The sequence below is a fragment of the Varanus komodoensis genome, unplaced genomic scaffold (assembly GCF_004798865.1).
Source record: "Varanus komodoensis strain SLA01 unplaced genomic scaffold, ASM479886v1 scaffold52, whole genome shotgun sequence".
Classification (NCBI taxonomy): Eukaryota; Metazoa; Chordata; class Lepidosauria; order Squamata; family Varanidae; genus Varanus; species Varanus komodoensis.
This window is the reverse complement of record NW_025336114.1, coordinates 2,705,250-2,723,633: the sequence shown is the minus strand read 5'-3', so window position 1 is coordinate 2,723,633 and position 18,384 is coordinate 2,705,250. Positions and strand designations below refer to the sequence as shown.

At 39.1% G+C, this 18,384-nt stretch overlaps 1 protein-coding gene across 1 annotated transcript in view; it reads right to left on the bottom strand.

Annotated features, from left to right (window-relative positions):
• LOC123031982 (transient receptor potential cation channel subfamily C member 4 associated protein) overlaps positions 1-14,826 on the bottom strand; it is a 38,622-nt gene extending 23,796 nt beyond the window's left edge. The window contains exons 1-3 of the mRNA XM_044447535.1: positions 14,609-14,826; positions 2,208-2,336; positions 1,340-1,456 (exon numbers count right to left, since the gene is read on the bottom strand). Coding sequence (XP_044303470.1) covers positions 1,340-1,456; positions 2,208-2,336; positions 14,609-14,782 — 420 coding nt within the window. The 5' untranslated portion in view covers positions 14,783-14,826. The remainder of the gene's footprint in view (positions 1-1,339; positions 1,457-2,207; positions 2,337-14,608) is intronic.
• Positions 14,827-18,384: the final 3,558 nt, after the last annotated feature.

Below are 18,384 nucleotides of genomic sequence, written 5' to 3'. Positions count from 1 at the left end.
ACTTTCATTCAATAGCTACCTTTGCTTTAAATTTCAAAGGCAATCTTCAAGACTAGATTAATAAGAGATTGGACAAAGAGAAGTACATTGTTCGTAGAGGAAACTGTTACCCAGAAAGCATTGCAGAAAGTTGTAGCAACATTGAAAGAAGGCCCTTAGATGTTCCTGCATCTTGTAGGAGTTACCTTATCCTCCCCTTTGGTATCGATTCACACACTACCACTAGTAGGTGATGTTTTCTAGAACAAGAGGCAGGCTGGCTCCCATTGTAGTCTTCAGCAGTGGGTAAACATAAAATCTTATGCTTTACTTCAAGGTGCAGAACTGGACCAAGAATCTGAACACTACATTTTTTATTAGAATGAAAACCAATTTCTGATAAAATCTGAGCAGAAATTTTAAATGCAGTATGTTATTTAGAGCAAAGTTTATGTTGTGAACCCATGATTAAGAAACTATTTCAACCAGCGCTGCTATATATTCTTTGTATAAACTACATAGTTTTTAAATGATATTCACAAAAAAAGCTTTTCATAACCCCAAGGGACATTTTGAGATAACAGGAAACTCAATGTTTTAGTGTGGAATATCTTAAATAGTTTTTGCACTTCAGTTGAAGCCAGAGTTATGAAGATTTCTTGTTAATACAAGATACTCTACATTTATATTTAAAGACACATGCATGTTATTTTGCAAGTCATGAACTCAGGCATTCTGTTTAATTTTCAGACTTCATCTCGTTTCCCGGCCAGGACTGCGCAGGGGGAAAAGTCCAGCAAGTGCAAAAAAGCCAGATTCTGGCCTGATCACATCTTTATTCAACACTCCACCCCACCCCCATCCCTTACAGAAGGATCCAGTTACCAGATTCATCATCTTCCACTAAAGCTGAAGTGATATTAACAATTTGTAATCGAAGATGCATGGAGAAACTATGCATCTTGTACCTAGTTATTTTCAGTTCAGAAACTATTATATATGCTTCTGTATTCTTTCAAAATGACTTACTGAGAATTATACGTCACTTTTGACACAGGCTGCTCTAAAGCCTTCCAAGCACAAAAGGGATGTCCTAGAAGACTTCTGGAAGGTTGAAGGCCTGTTGGATGACTAGTCAGAGGCAATGAACTATGTATTGCTCTTCTCGCCCACAGCATTTGACATTACCCAAAGCAGAAGGGCATAGCTCTTACGTAGCAGGAGGTTAGATAGAACCAAATGGGTTGGCTGCATGTATAATGCATGAGAGGAACTTTTCAGGTGCATTAAAAATCTGTAGCTGGCCCAACCCAATTCAAGTGAATACATCAAAAGCAAACAGAAACCATACATCACTTACATCAACTCCTCCAAAAAGGTCAAAAGTATATGTATTTGGAAAAGTGGATTCTTGAGCATTCTTTCTCTCTTCTGTGACAAATGCCATGGCTTCCATTGAAAGGAGGGGAGAAATTTCCTGGCAAGCAACAAAATCAAAGGTGCACATATTCAAATACACTTCACATCATAATGCTTTATTTAAACCAGTTGCAGAAGCTATTCTTCATAGAACATATTTCCAAAACATCCATTTATATAATCAAATAACTGATTTCATCATAAAAACACTGACATAGATAAAAGTAGTGCACCAGGTAAAGGTAACAGAAATACAAAAAAGTGCTCTATAGTCAGAGTAGTCACTGTAATCAATGGGACAAGTTAGACAAGTTGCAATTATTTTAATCTGCACACTCTAAGATAACCCAATTATGTTGTCAGATTTATCAAACTTCTAAATATGGAAGATTAGGACAAAAACATTTCCAAGCAAAGGTGCGAAACCTTTATTAAATCTCAAATTTTGAGTGGGATATTTAATATTCAATATTTAATTCTGTCCCTATTGCAAAAAAAGGCAATCAAAATGATCAAGAGGTTGAGGCATCTACCCCATCTCACCTCTCCCCCACCCAAAAGGATAAAGTTTTGGACCTTTTTAGCATACTAAAAAAGACAATCACTGCAGAAGTGAATACAGGTTTGTAAAATCAAGACACAGTATGGGGAGAGTGGTATAATCTGGATATCTCACTGGAACACAGTTAGGAAAAACAGGATTGTGTACAACTTGTGAAATGGCATAAAGTATCTGAGACAACTAAGAATTGATTAAACATTATAAATCTGTCTCATACAACACGTTGCTTGTCAATCAAAATCTTTACCTTCAAGATGCTTTGGCACTGGGAAAAATCACTGTTGGGATGACTATTTTCATACAGCTTCTGTAACAGCAGAGGAATTCCATTCCACTTTGCTTGTTTATCTCTTTCTTTTAACAAAGCTTCTGTGATCTACAAGATGCGAGAGGTATATTTTCAGGTTTAAAATGTGTTATACCTAAATTATGCACCATTATGCTTCCTGATTATTAAAGTTGATCATTCTATTGGACTATGTATGTTCACAACTCTACTGAATATGGGAAATAAATTGGTCCTTCAGTTTTTAACCTAAAGTTGCAATGAATGTCTATTAGGCAAGAAATATACATTTGACATACTACAGCTATTTAGGGAATTTATAATTTTCACACAAAGATGGATGAATTCTCACTGTAGTAGCCAAAGGGCTTGCTCCACCTTCACTGGTTTGCTGAGGACTACAAGGGGTAGGGTGGGGACAGAAAAAGCAAACCTGTTCCACTAACAAGATCCCTATAGTAATTTACAAAAATGAATTTCAACTGTTTGCAAAAGGTAAAGTTGATATCAGTTCTCCTAATTTTCTCTCAAATAACAACTTTGTTAACATTAAATAGTCTACATAATCTCCAAACTGAATTCTCTCTCCTAGCAGACACAAAGAAGAATTTTTTATGCAGATGAAGAGCAGAATTGATCATCTCTCAAATGTGGATAGGTACACTCTACCTACAAAGCATGAGTGTTTCAATTTCTCCCCCCAAAAATAAACTTCTCTATCTTGCTCAGAAGCTATTAGATCATTCTTCAGTCAATCAGTCAAAGGCATTTTTGTAAGCCACTTTGTTTGTCCTGGTAAAACTGGGACAAGGAATACTGAAACAGAAAGGTGCAACAGTGTAAAGAAGATATAAAATTATCTAGTGTACAGTTTCCTGTATTTTCATACCTAGTCTCACAAACTATCCAGGATGCTCATTGTAACAGAACCTAGGCAGAAATATTTTTGCAGTATTCCTATATGTGAGGTTGGAAAGTGTATGAAGTGAATACAAAGACTGAAGGACTGACTGTATGACTGATGCAATGTAATGCTCTAGTTGCAAAGAAGCATGTCTAATGGTCAGATTTGCATCATTGTTTATGCAACATATGAAGTGATATCAGTTAAAAATGAGTTAAATGGGACTTTTTCCTGCTCATTAAAATTGCCTTGATCTAAACCAGATGCTGTTGGACTCCAACTCCTATCACCTACTCCCTAGCCACCATGGCAACTGGTCAAGAATGATGCAGGCTGGTCTTCTACAACATAGCAAGGACCACATGTTTCCATTCTCTTCAATGATAACGACATGCAAGTCCCATCTTTTATTCATTTAACCTATTTTAAAGCACATAATCTGTAGTATTATTTGGTTCTGGACCAGCTACTAAACATTCAAACATATTTTGAACAAGTGAAAATTCTTTAAGAGTATAATCCTATGCAAGTTTAAATAGAAAAAAAATCTTTAAATTCTAACAGTCATGACCAGAAAAAGCTAAGATTCACAGAACCCTAACAGGAGACTTCAAAACAAGCAAGGATGTCTTTGGGGTTAACATCATACTTTATGGAAACAACTTAAGTGTTGCCTATTATCTGGCAAACACAAGCAACAAAATTTTATTCCTGGAAGAAGAAAACAGTCAGCTACTTCTACTTAAACATATACTACCCTGATACATACTGCTATTGTCAATATGCTCAAGGACCTCAGATTGTTGTAAGACATATTAGTCAAAAAGTATTCTTCCTACCTCTGTATATCAAAGATTATCAAGATTAAGAGAAAATTAAGACAATTAAGAGAAGGTGTTTGAAGCTTACAGTATTGAATCAACAATGAATCAATAATTAATTCATCTAAAATTATTACTTATGATTGGGAGTAGAACAGAATAGAGAGCTTTCAAATTACTCATTCCTGTAACTCTGTTAAAGAATGCAGAATTTCCCTTAGTTTCAGACCAGATATTACCCCTAGGTCCTGGCATCTTCTTTCTTTAGAAAAAAGCAGCCACAAGTAAATATGACAGCCAATGTGGTGTAGCAGTTAAGAGCACAGGACTGGGACTCAGGTGACCTGGGTTCTAGTCCCTGCTTGGCCATGAAGCCAACTGGGTGATTTGGAGGGCCAGTCACAGACTCTCAGCCCAACCTACCTCACAAGGTTGTGGGGAGAAACTGAGAGCAGCAGGAGGAGAATGATGTAAGTCACTTTGAGTTCATAAGATAAAAGCAGGATATACCTCAAATAAATAAGGTCCAGAAAATAATCAGAAAAGGCAACTTTCCCCCTGACTCTTCTCTCCCACAAAAATACCACCACCAGGTTTATAGAATATTTTCTTTCAGAACAATGAATAAAATATTTTAGACAAGGTGTTTGTATCTTTACTCTAACAAAATGTTTTCTACAAAGCAAGTAAGATTTTTATGCAAGACTATGTATCAGGTCATTACAATTCTTGTCCACTGAGGACAAGCAAGTCTGAGATTGAAAGCTGAACAATTCTCAAATGCAAGAACAAGATACATTTCCACCTCTAGAGGGAAGTGTCACTATAGCAAGAAAAGGAAGGAGGTTTCACTTTCTCTTTTGCTTATAGACTTCTTCCTGTTGAAATAGTTGGTGGATATGTTTCTGTTCTTTTTCCTAGCTAGACCTGTAAGGCCTGGGTGAAAATATAGAGTACCAAAAATAAGCCACAAGTAAATATGACAGTAAATATGATATGGTTCAGAAAAAAATCTTATTTGAAAAGTAAAAAGTTAAATGTATCTGAAGTCAGAAAACTGAACCATATTTTAACTATATTTATTTCCATAACCTACAAGCTAGGCTCCAGCAGTATGTGGACCAAGAACTAGCAGAAGTACAGGCAGGATTTCGAAGAGGGAGAGGAACTAGAGATCAAATTGCCAACATACGCTGGATCATGGAGAAAGCTAGGGAGTTCCAGAAAAACATCTACTTCTGCTTCATTGACTATGCTAAAGCCTTTGATTGTGTGGATCACAACAAATTGTGGCAAGTTCTTAAAGAGACCATCTTATTTGTCTCTTGAGAAACCTATATGAGGATCAAGAAGCAACAGTGAGAACTGGTCACGGAACCACTGATTGGTTCAAAACTGAGAAAGAAGTTCGGCAAGGCTGTATACTGTCACCCTGCCTATTTAACTTATATACAGAGCACATCATGAGAAAAGCGCTGGGAGATTACATATGTTGTAAATTTGCGCTATATAAGTAAAATTGAACTGAATTTATTGCTTTTCCTGTAATGTTAATGTTTTTGTGAATATTCTTTAAATAGTGTTGTTCTGTGCTCCACATTTTCATTGTATCATTGTAATGTTTCATTTACTGTTTTTATAGAGATATATATTGAGCAGAGCTGTAAGTGTATTGGTCTGGCCCTTAACAACTGTCAAAGTTTCTCATGTGGCCCCATAGGAAAATTAATTGCCCACCCCTGCTCTAACGGGTGCTTCATCCATTTTCTGTTCAACTGTATCCAGTTATCCAACAAAGGATAGATTAAGTGCAATTGCATACAGAGCAGAAATATACAGGATAATGTATATAGACTGACACACATCTGCATAAAACACAACCAGCAGGAGCTGGTAAGAAATAGACAACAGTCAGGGGCAACATACTGCCCTATTGTATTTAAAAAATTTAAGCGAGTTTTAGGATTTCTTTCCTTTTAGTGTCTACACGTAGCAAATATGATTGAGTTGGCACTAGCAATGCTTCTACAAGAATGGAGAGTTTTTCATAGTAGGCAAGATGTGAAAACACAACTTATCATTCATTTGAAAATCTGAATACAATATGCTATACCATGTGACCTTAATTAGAATAGGTCCACAGTGCCAGGAAGATTAAGATTATAGAGGTTTGCAGAAGAGCACCCCTGATATTCATAGAGACATTCTGATGCTCAGCATAAACATGCTTTTATTCAACTAAAAATTGTAGCTTTGGTTAGTATGTCTTTAAATCTGTATGTTCATGCAAGTGCTTGGCTACTTTGCATTTTTTTACTTACTGTAAATGAGTACAGTTGTGTGTGCTGAGTGTCTTCATTCTTGCCCAAGCGGTTTTCTAAGGCCTTGTGGAATTTCCATACCACTTCTACACACTCACATAAATAACCAAAAATTTAGTATCCTGAGTTGCCATAAATGGTAATTGACACATTTGATACACACAATTCTCTTCTGAGAGAATTAAGGCAACTTACAGGTCATACCTCTACTGTTATGTGCCATCAAGTAGTCCTGACTTATGGCAACAGTATATGACATCCTAAATGTCCTGTCCTTTACAGTCCTGCGCAGCAACTGTAAGCTCAAGGCTGTGGCTTCCTTTATGGAATTGAGCCATCCCATAGCTGGTTTTTCTCCTCTTCTTCTGCCTTCAACTTTCCCTAGCATGATTATTTTCTCCAATGAGTCTTGCCTGAAGTATGATAGCTTCTGTTTTGTCATTTTGGCTTTAAGGGAAAGTTCTGGCTTGATTTGATCCAGAACTCACTTGTTTGTTTGTCTTTCTGTCAGTCCAAGGTATTTGCTCATCTCTCCTCCAACACCATGTTTTGAATGTGTCAATTTTCTTCCTATCAGCTTCTTTGCTGTCCAGCTTTGACACCCATACCTTGTGACTGGGAATACAATAGTGTGAATGATCTTGGCCCTGGACTCCAGTGAAACATCCTTACATACACTCAATTATCTCACCTAAAACCTTCACTGATGCCCTTTCAAATCTTCTTCAAATTTTTGGCTGCAGTCTTGCTTTAAATTGATGATTGAGCTGAGGTACCTAAAATCATTCACAATTTTGATTTCTTTATGAAAGAAGTTACAATGAAATTGTCTAATTCTGTATTCATGATCTTTGTTTTCTTAACAATCAGCTGCAGTCCTGTTTTTGCACTTACATCTTTCACTTTCATCAGGAGTTGTTTCAATTCACTGCCGCTTTCTGTCAATAATATAGTATAACCTGTGTATCGTAAATGAATGATGCTCTTTCTGCCTATTTTCTTTCCTTCCTCTGCTGATCCTAATCCAAGCTTCCTTATGATATGTTCTGCATTACAGATCAAACAGACATGGAGTTAAAATACACCCTTGCCTGCCACCTTTGCTTATAGGAAACCATTCTGCTTCTCCATATTCTGTCCTAACAGTAGCTTCTTGTCCATGATACAAGTCATACAACAAGCCCATCAAATGCAGTAGACATCTATTTCTTTTAGGACCATCTACTGTTTCTTATGACTGGTACAGTCAAAAGGCTATTGTAGTCTATAAAGCATAGACTGGGTTTCTTCCGAAATTCTTTGGTGTACTCTAGCAACCTGTCTATATTGGTGATATAATCTTGGTGATTCTTCCTTTATGGAATCCATTTTGACTTGCAGGCAATTCTTACTCCATATAGAATAACATTCTATGTTGCAACACCTTTAGAATCACCTGACTTGCACAGGCAATTAGTGCAATGGTTTTGCAGTGCTGAACTCCTTAGCATCTCCTTTCTTGGAAACTGGCATGTATATTAAGCGTTCCCAGTGTGTGGACCACTGTTTTGTTTTCCGTATTTGTTGGCATATTCTTGTTAGTATTTGGACCAACTGAGTCTCTGCAGCTTGGAATAGTTGTGCTGGTACCTGTCTACTTCAGGTGTTTTATTCTGAAGTGCTTTCAGAGCAACTTTCCCTTTGTTTTCTACTATTGCAGGTTCCTCTTCATATGATTCTTCTTTGAAAAGTCTGTCATCCCTTTATCTCTTCTGTATAGCTCTTCAGGTATTCTTATCACCTGCTCTTCATTTTACCCTGGTGTGATACTATGTTCTCCTGTTGCTCTTTCAACATTCCTAATCTAGGTTGATTTTTTTCCTTTAATTTCATGGATCTTCTGGAAGAAATCTTTTGTTTCTCCTCTTTTGTTTGCTCTTCTATTTTTGTTTTGCACTAGCCACTGCAATAGTTCTTTTTGTCTTTATGTAATAGTCATTGAAAAACTGCATTCAAGATTCTGACTTTTTCTGCCACCTCTGGCTTGTTGTCTGTCCTTAGCAATTGTGAGAATTTCTTCCATTATCCATCTAGACTTTTTTTTTCTTTTTGCTACAGCAATTGTCTTTTTGTATGTCTCTCATTTCAGACAACAGTTCTTCTGGTTCATAGTCAATTGAGTTCAGTAATGCAAATCTGTTCTTTATGTGGACTTAATTTTAAAACAGAAAATGTTAATCTTTAAGTTATATTTTAGCAATGTACTTCACTGTTAGTGATCTTTTTCAGTTTTACCCTGATTTTTGATAGTAGCTCATGGTCATTACTACCATAGAAACAGAGCGAGTCAGAAGGGGTCTCCCGGGTCATCTAGTCTGACCCCCGGCTCCAGCCAGCTCTGCTCACAATGCATAGCAAGAATGCTACTTCTTTATCTCCAATGTCCAATTACATAGTCTAGTTGATTTCTGTATTGGCCATCTGCTGATGACTATGTACAATTGTCTGTTTGGGTGTTTGAGGTATGTATTTGCAATAAACAGCTGGGTGGCTTCACAGAATTCTATGAGTCATTCTCCTGTTTCTTCCAAGTTCTCCCACATTATTTGACTCTGTTTTGTTTCCTACTTTTGCACTCCAGTCACCTATGATTATCAGCATGTCTTGTTTTGGTGTTATCAATTTCCTCCTGGACACCTGCATAAACATTTCTGACTTCTACATTTGTTATTGAATCTAAGATTAGAATGATGGTTGTGTTGATAGGTTTTCCACAAATTCTGATTGATATTCTTTGGTCAGACTTTACATTATAACCCCTACTTCTTTGTTAGATCTTCTCTGTTTCTTCTGAGTTTGACATTTCCAGAGAACGCTTTGTGTTTGACTGAAAATGCCTCATTCCAGTCCACTTTTTGCTTACACCAAGTACTGTGATGTTCAACCATTTCATTTCTTGCTTCAAGGTTTCCAGTTTGCCTAGATTCATATTTTTCAGTCTATATTCCAATTGTCTGTGTTGCAGTGTTGGACTTGGCTTTCGCCTATCTGCATGCCAGCCATTAAACTCCCTTTTGACTTTGATCAACTTGTGTCGTTAGTTACAGCAGTAACTGTACTTGGCCTCTGATCTCCCAAGCAGCTGGTTGAGTGCCTTCCAACCTGAGTGTTTCATCTTCTGGCACTATTTCTTGTTTTAACTTGGCTTGTATAATCATAGTGTTTTCAAAATTAGAAATATTCAGAAGTAGATTTCCATTACCTTCTTCTGCACAGTACTAATCAGAGCTAGTTCAAGCTTCACTGCTGTTGTCTGTGAAAGATTCCACTCCAGTAACGCCTTCAAATACCACTGCTGTCCAGTGGTTGTGATCGAGGGGCTTCTCCAGCCAATCATCATTAGATACATCCATTCTCTTCTGCTGATGTGACTATTACTTCTGAAGAGGGTGGATGTCTGGTGTTTCAGGTTTGACCATTCTGCCTTGGCTGAACCTGCTGGGAGATCAAACTAGTCAAACAGTTTTGACCTTCTGGTGGCACTGCTCTTGGTCCTTCTGCCATTCTCAAAGTGTCTCATGACATTAAAGTGTTTACCTAAGAGGGGAATACCTCTACTACAGGCCAGTAAATGAGAATTCAGTTTTTTAAAAAGAAATGTATATCTCACAATATGCTTCTAACCCAGAACCAAAGCATCTATTAAAATAAAGCAATTCTGCTTGTGTTTAAATTCAGAAATGTCAGAATGTATAGTTACTATCACTGTTTTTTCATGCTACATCATTCCCTCAGCTCAAAAACCATACCCTTAAATCCCAAGTATATATGCATCATGTATTATAAAGCATAATTTAGAAGACATTAGGTCAATGTGTCTGGGCTATAGGATAAGCTGCAGAAACCTTTCCACAAACCTTTTTTTACTAAGGTGCTTCAAGATGTAGGGCAGGTGAAAAGTCACCATTAGTGGATTTTCCACTGGCAAAAGCCCCAAAACAAGGCCTTTAAGGGGTGGGAAAGGTCTGTTTAATTTATCCCCATTGCTATCAAAAGCCCCCAAAACAAGGTATTTCAGGGGTAGGAAGAAATCTAAGTGCAAAAAAATATTAGATGTAACCCTAATTGTATAAAACTACTAGAACATTTCCCATAGTACTGAAAATAAATCTGACCATTTTTAATGCCACACAGATAATCATTTAGATAAGGACTTTGCTTTCAGTGCCCAATGTTCTGTGGAATTCTGTTGTATTTGTAAGAAACTATGGACTATTTTTTGAGGTATACTAATATTCTATAGCTTACCTGTAAGACTTTAGCAACTTAGAATTAATATTATACCTGACAATTGGCACACAGACTGCAAAAAGTATGGCAATGTTTTAATTAGGTAGAATTATCCATGAGAAAATACAGTAATCTGCAACACTTCACTAACTTAGTTGTTTATGCTCACACTTTCTAAAAGGTGCCATGAGAATAGAAATTTTCAACTGTATTAACTTTTATTAATTTATCGATTTATATCCTGCCTTTTTCCTACAAAGGGCTCAAGGCAGCTTACATCATTCTCCTCCTCCATCTTATCCCCACAACAACAACCCTGTGAGGTAGGTGGGGCTGAGAGTCTGTGACTGGCCCAAAGTCACCCAGTTGGCTCCATGGCTAAGCGGGGACTAGAACCCAGATCATCTGAGTACCAGTCCCATGCTCTTAACCACTACGCCACACTGGCTCTTTAGCCACTGGCACTGGCTCTGTGCCCAACCCTTTTGAGTATATGGGCACATCTGGCATTTTGATATTACCTTAGATATCACAGCAAATTAGCTGTTGTAGGAGTGTGGAAGGCCAATCACAAAAATGCTTGGAGAATGCACATGATCTGTGTTTGTATGTGCATGCATGTTCATCCTGTTTGCTACCCACTTTGGCTTCTCTGTCTGCGGCTTTTCTCTCCTGCCTGCCTCCCTCTGGTTCATCATTCCATCTCTCTGGCTTTCTTTCTATCTTCCCTTCCTATTAAAGCCAATGGTGCAATTCATCCACTGGTTTTAACAGAAAGCAGAAATGACTGAGTTGGACACAAAGGTCACTCCCCCAGGATATCCTGTTTTCTCAAAGGCCCTTGGTGTGAGGGTGTGGACTCTGCCTTCTCAAACATTCTTCCGTGGGGGGAACTTTTCCTCTGCTTATTAAGTAATGGAGCAATTTCACTGGAAAGGAAAAGTCTTTCTACTAAAAAAATTATCTAGAAAGGGTTAAGGTCATCCCCTGTCAAGAAGGTGGTTGCCCCAAGCTTGCTTTCCCAGTCAGTTTTCAGCAAGGAGGCTTTTTGCCTTTGTGCAAGTAACTGGAGAAATTGATGCATATACTTGGTAGAAATAGCTTGGGAGGTACATCAATATGGTCTGCTGAGCACAACTGCACCCATGGGATCTGTGTTGCAGTCCCCTGCTGTAACACTTATGTCTGCTCAAAACCAATGAGAGTTCTGGATTTCCAAGCCAAACATCTCATAAGGTGGACATTCTAGAATAAAATTTCAAAGACAGATATTAATATGTAATTGCTGAAGTACAATTAATCCAAATTCAAATCAATTTTTAAAAATCACACTATACATAAATCAGCTTACCACTGCAATGATGTCTGTTTTTACCCAACAATGTTCTGAGAATGGCAACTGTTAGGACAATCATCACTGCCTGTACTTTTTGCATTTCAATTTACTATCAACACCATATGTATCAATCTCCCTGTCACTGCCAAGTACATAAATCTACCAATCTGAGGTAAATACTTCACCCATCTGATGACATACACACAAAAATAAATTTGTTAGTCTTTAACAAAAATAAATTTGCTGACCCTCTAGAAAATAGCAGTTCATCTATATTTTCTACCAATACATTGTTTCTAAGCAGTTTCCTGTCTAGAAACCAATATGGGCACCTTGTGCATACAATGTTGTCGTGTTCTAGATAGGCCTGGATTCCTGAATTTATTTGAGATTTAAAGATTTGTTCATACAGCAAGATTCTTTTTCAGAAATATATCTTCCAGGAGAGGGGAATAATAATACTGGTCATGTCATGTATCTTGCTAAACGTACCTGAACTGGAAATCCCTGACTTTCTCCAGCCACATACCATTTCTTTATATTTTTATACCACCAATATCTGAAGCTGTCTTGGCAGTTCACAACTATTACAAACATTTCAATCAGAACAGATACTCTAAACTGCCTTTTTTCTCCAGGTATGCCTTTCATGTACAAAAGTTCGGTGTCTGTCCAAAATCTAATTGTGCATGTCAACTGAATCAGTACAACAACACAGTGGCAAGAACCTTCAGCTTCTACATAGGAAGTAACTATGTGGCACTGTCTCCTAGTTGCACTATAGAAATAGTTCAGCAGGACTGGCAGCTTTATGCTGCTGCAGCTCTTCCTGCAGCTCATAGAAATATGATAAAATTCTGAAAAAATAAGCATGCACATGTAACAAAACTTTTAGCACCACTATTTGCAGAGAAGAGTCTGAATGTAATTTGGAAAGTGTAATAGTAGATGCTTCCATACCAAACTAGTTGGCAGTCATTGTGTAAAAAGGAGAGTTAATGATGCAGCAAGAAAACACAAGGAGGAAAGAACATATTTCTGAAGAACATCTCAAAATCCATTCATGAAACTGGAGTAGGAGTTTAAGAGGAGCAATGTCACACTCCACTTTCTATTAAGAACTAGACTAGTTACCAAACCAGAGGTCCTTTAGTGTCTACAAGAATTTAGCATATTGCATTGACTGAATGGCAACAAAGAAATTGGACAAGGCTTGTTACCCTGGTAACCAATTCAGATTTTCAGGTTAAAAATGGACAGATTTTACACAGCTAGAATTTAACTCTTCTTCAAAGCCACACACTAACATTACTTTTTTAACATGATAAATCTGCTCCATCTTAATTATAACAAATATTATATGAAAACCAGTGTGATGTAGCTGTTAGTGTTGGGCTGGGACTTGGGAGATCCAGGTTCTAATTTCTTTCTTAGCTATAGGGTGACTTCGAGTTAGTTGTTGGCTCTCAGTATAACCTACTTCAGTGATCAGGACCACTGTGTAAGCCACCCTATGTTCTTTGCAAGATGGAAAACAGTGGAATATAGATGTAGCTATATAGTCAAAGATTATACAGCCACTAGCCAGAAACCAGAATAGAAAAAAATAAAGAGATTCTACCAGTAGAAAAATAATAGGTCCCTGTGTGAATATTTATATTGAACATAAAGTTAAATGAACTTTAAACCTACTGAAAATAAACCTTCAGAGTGCTCAACTGTGCTGGATTTCAGCCTTTATATACAAATGCCATACATTTTAAAGTACCACATACTGCAATACTGTATTAAAGTATTTCACGTACATTATTTCTCAGTGATAAAAATTACACTACTTACTTATGAGCTCTCAACTGACAGCAAGTGTAGCATGGTGGTTAGAGTATTTGACTGGGTGACTCTGGGCCAGTCACAGACTCTCAGCCTATCCTACCTCAAAGGGGTGATGTTGTGAGGAGTGGCCAAATGAGCAACTTGGAGGAGAAGCTGTCAAACTTATCATGTGTTGTCAAATTGTCTTCAATTTATGGTGACCCTATGAATGAAATCCCTTCAAAATGTCCTATTCATAATGGTCCTGCTTAGCTCTTATACATTCAAGGCTGTGACTTCCTTCACTGAGTCAGTCCATATCATATTTGGCCTTCTTTTACTTCCTCTGTCTTTGACTTTCCCTGGCATGATTGACTTCTCAAAATGAAAGCAGGCGTGGTGGCAACTCCAGGCTTCTCCTATAGGCTGAGCGAATGGGAAGGTGAGAAGCATAAAGCCACCTTTTGGGGGGTAGGGTAGAGATGAAGCAAACAGCTCTAAGTTGCAGTCAAGGGGTTTCGAGCTCAGCATCCCTGTGTAGCTGTGGGGTCCCAAAGAAACATACGTGTGAGAGCGAAACTCCCCCAACCTTTCCACTCTGCTAACAAAGAAGGGCCATATTTCAAAAAGAGCACCATCAAAGAGAGCTAAAACGACAACGCTGCCGCCTCCGCAGAAGAGCGACCACTCCAGCCCCAGCTCCTGAAGAGCGATGTGGCTCTTCTCCGTTCTCTTCTTCTCATCGCAGTAATCCAGCCCAGCCTCCCAGGAGCCTAAGCCCGCGCAGCCTCTCTGAGGCAGGGAGAAGAAAAAGGCGATCTAGAACTCCCTCATTCGAGCCTTAGACTCCGCTCGGCCTGGTCCGGCCTCCCTACTCAGCCCGCCTCCGCTTACGATACCTGAGGCCCCCGCGTCAGGCCCCAGCCGCTGAGCTGCGCATGCCGGAGCTGACTCAAGATGTTGACCGGCCCTCTGCGAGCTCCGCGCCGGCCTGGCCCGCGAGAAGCCGGGCCTGTTTCCGACGCTGCCGGCGAGAACGTCGTCCCTGCTCCTCCTGTCCCTGCCGCCGCCATATCCACTCCTGCCCCTGGCCAGAGACAAACAGGAAGCGCCCCTCCTTTCGGCGCTATGTAAGGAACGCCTCCCGGTCTGAGCCACAGCGCCACCAGTTGGCACGCCGCAGCCAGCGCCCTCCTTATTGGCAGGATGGGGCTCGCACCTCCTCCCCCAGGGGCTGACGGGAAAAGTAGTCTTCGGCTGAGGACTGTTCCGTGCCCTCAGAGAAAAGGAAGTCCGAAAGGGAAGATGCACTGAGCGGTCGCAGCCAGCGGGGGACGTAGCTGTCAACTCCTCGTTAAACCGAGTGAGGACTTCCGGCGTCTTGTGATCTGTGTCGTCAGCACGAACGCACGTGGGACTCTCTCTGCATCCACTCTGAAATTCGCGAGGCTTGTTTTATTTACTCAGATTCCGGACCGTCCAAATCCAAACCAAGAACATGCCCATGAAATGGAGAGGACCATAGCTGTATGATAACGAACTTACTAGGGTTTGCATAGCGTTTTAAAATATTTGAAGCGCTTCATATCCATTATCCAAATAAGGTTCACAACGACCCTGTAAGGCAGGGACGGGGAACTTCTAGCCCGATGGCAGCTTAGTTTCAGAGAACAGTTTCCCGCCTGCGGTCTGCTGGTGGGTGAGTCCAATGAAAAAGAAGCAAGCCAAAGTACAAAAATATATACAATATTGCACCAAAAAATGGTTTTGCTGGTGAAGACTTAGGACAGACATTTCAACCTTCCAAACTGCGGAAAAGGCTATTTAAAACCAGGAAAACCAATTGGTGAGAGAAAGGCGGTGGAATTAGGGAAAAGATGTACCTTCATCTGGAGAAGCAGGAGAACTGAATTTGACTCGAGGTTCAACATTCCTGCTGTAAAATAAGCCAACTTATTATCCTATGTTTCTGCTTGGCTACTGAGGTGGAGATGATAGTGAATAGCTCACCTAAGGCAATTTATCTTTCAGTCTTGTACAGTTACCTGAGAGTAAGCCTCTCATCATGGAAATTCCTATGTCCACCCACAGTGACAATCAAGTGAATGGTCCTCCATAAATACTAGATTGCTGCATGATCTTCTACATATTCACTCAGAACTAAGTACTAATTACATTAGTTTGATGGGCTTACTCGTAAAGACTTACCAAAGATGAACCTGCATAGCTGTGGTTTTGTTTTGTGTTTTTTTATTTTCTACTTTTTCCTGCAGCTGTATTTGAATCATTTCTTACATGCAGAAATCTCAGTTGATAACTGGGGAAATAGGTGCACATCTTTGACCTGTAGTCAGCATATACCAGCAGTTCCAGTCTCTAGAGTAGAAAATATGAACTATATGGGACATTTTGTAGGGATTTCCATCAGTAACTTTGCACATGTAGTTCAGTATGGAAAGAGAAAGCTGCTGCTTGGATTTACCTTTATTACACAGATTAGTATTAATAAAGGAAGTCCATACACTTTATTTAGCCCCAGCCTGTTAAATAAAAATATCCATGTCGATGCATTTCAAAGCTACATCTTGGTTCAACAGTACCAGTATAATTGTCTCAACCTTTGTCTCTTATTTACTCTAAAGTGATAATCAATGCAACATTGTACTTAGCCAGGCATGTTTTGCTTCAGAAAGCTAGGGAGAGAACACTAATCATTCACTATACTATAGGGCAGACTACCTCAAACCTGTTGCTATCCAAATGCTTTGGACATCAATTCCCATCAGCTGTAGCCAGCATGGCAAACAATTAGGAACACTGGGAGTTATAGGCAAACATAGGGAGGACACCAGGTTAAATTCCATTCTTAATAAGAAACAAATTGTATACTAATACTAAATATTTTGATACAGACGCTTGCTGAAAGTCTCAAATAGCGTTGCTATCAAATTCTAGAAGTTGTGATTTGGCAAGGGGCTGAAAAGAGACATGCTGAAAGATTTCTGCCTGGATTTAAACTGTGTTCCCTATTGAGCCAGGCCACATTATATTGCTTGTATGCCAGGGTCACAAGCCTTCAGGCTACATGCAATGACATTACGTAGCATACAGTTGAACACTTCTGTGTTGGATGGATCAGTTTCTCTCTGAGTTCCTGCCAAAGGATAGCAAAGAACCAAAAGCCATCCTGGACTCTGAAAAATAATTTATGGGTGATTGCATGCAGTTGTTCTCTTGGGAGGATTCATCCTGCTTTAGATGTAAAAATAACTACTCCTTTATATTGATGAAAATCCTAAAATGGAACATTGGAAGAATATGTGGGCGGAAAGAAAAAGTAAATCCATGTCCCTCCTCTGTAATTAGAATCACCCATAATCATAAAATGGGAGCTTTTCTCTTCTTTCTAGACAGAATTCTAGACAGGATGTTTAGAAAGAACAATAAAGAGAAAAAGTTATTTATACATTGCAAATGTATAGTTTCTACTAGTCTCATCTCTAGCCACCCCCATTAGCTCATTTATCAGTTAAAATGCCTTAAAGCTATAGACATTGTACAAAAATAGGCGAGTCCATAATCCAAGAAACAAATCAAAAAGAAATGAAGGAAGATGGGGGAAATACTGTGCTAGCTGGACTAGAGTATGAGGAGCGGGAAAGAGTTAGCATATGCAACAATTAATAGGAAAATAAGTAAAATAAAAGGCCAGCCAGAAAATACAAGAGATGCAAGAGAAAGGGTATTTTGAAAAATGACATAAAGTGCTAAGCCTTACTTCATGCTTGTATACAAAGTAGCATTTCTCTCTCTGTTTCAAGATCAATCAGAAATAAAAGTTTTAGATAGAGATTTTTAAAAACATAGTTAACACAGATGAATGGAATTGCCAAATGAGAGAACTGGCTTCTGTGTTCTGTTGGGTTATCACCAAGAGCACTTTACACTAGGTACATATTAGTAATTCTAAGTTAAATTAAAATATATTATCGGTACTGTGACTATTGTCCACAGAAGTAAAATGCTATATTGAAAAGCTACAGTACATGGATTCAAATCCTTCCTTTAATACAGGGGTCTCAAACTCGCGGCCCGCGGGCCAATTGCCGAGATGGGCGGGGCACAGGGGAGGGGCCCTGCGGCCTTCAAAGCGCCGGCGTGCCTGGGCCGGCCATGGGATGAGCGGCCCACCCCCACCGCGGTGGTGGAATACTTGATGCGGCCCAGCCTCACCCAGACTCTACTTCCAGCGGCCCCCAGGTAAGTTGAGTTTGAGACCCCTGCTTTAATAGAATGAAGGCTCTGCAAAAAATAGATACATGGCAATGCCTTTGCAAAAATAATCACATGTTTATCAGAAGCCAACACTGTTTCATTTGGGAGGTCCCAAGTCAACAGATAATTACCCTTCTCTTTAAGTTGTATGATAGGAATGACTGGAGCTCTATTAACATCACCATCAATTTAACATTTATATAGAACTTTACAGGGAAGTGTATATATATTAACAATCTTTGCAATAGCCCTTTAAAATAGGATGACATGGTATGACAGATAAGAGGGAAAGGCTGGTAGCATACTGCAGGCATAGGGAAATGCTAGTCCATCAGCTTTTTCTTTAGGCCCCAACTTCTCCCTCTAGGCAAAAGGACTTACCTTCAACAAACAGCTGATC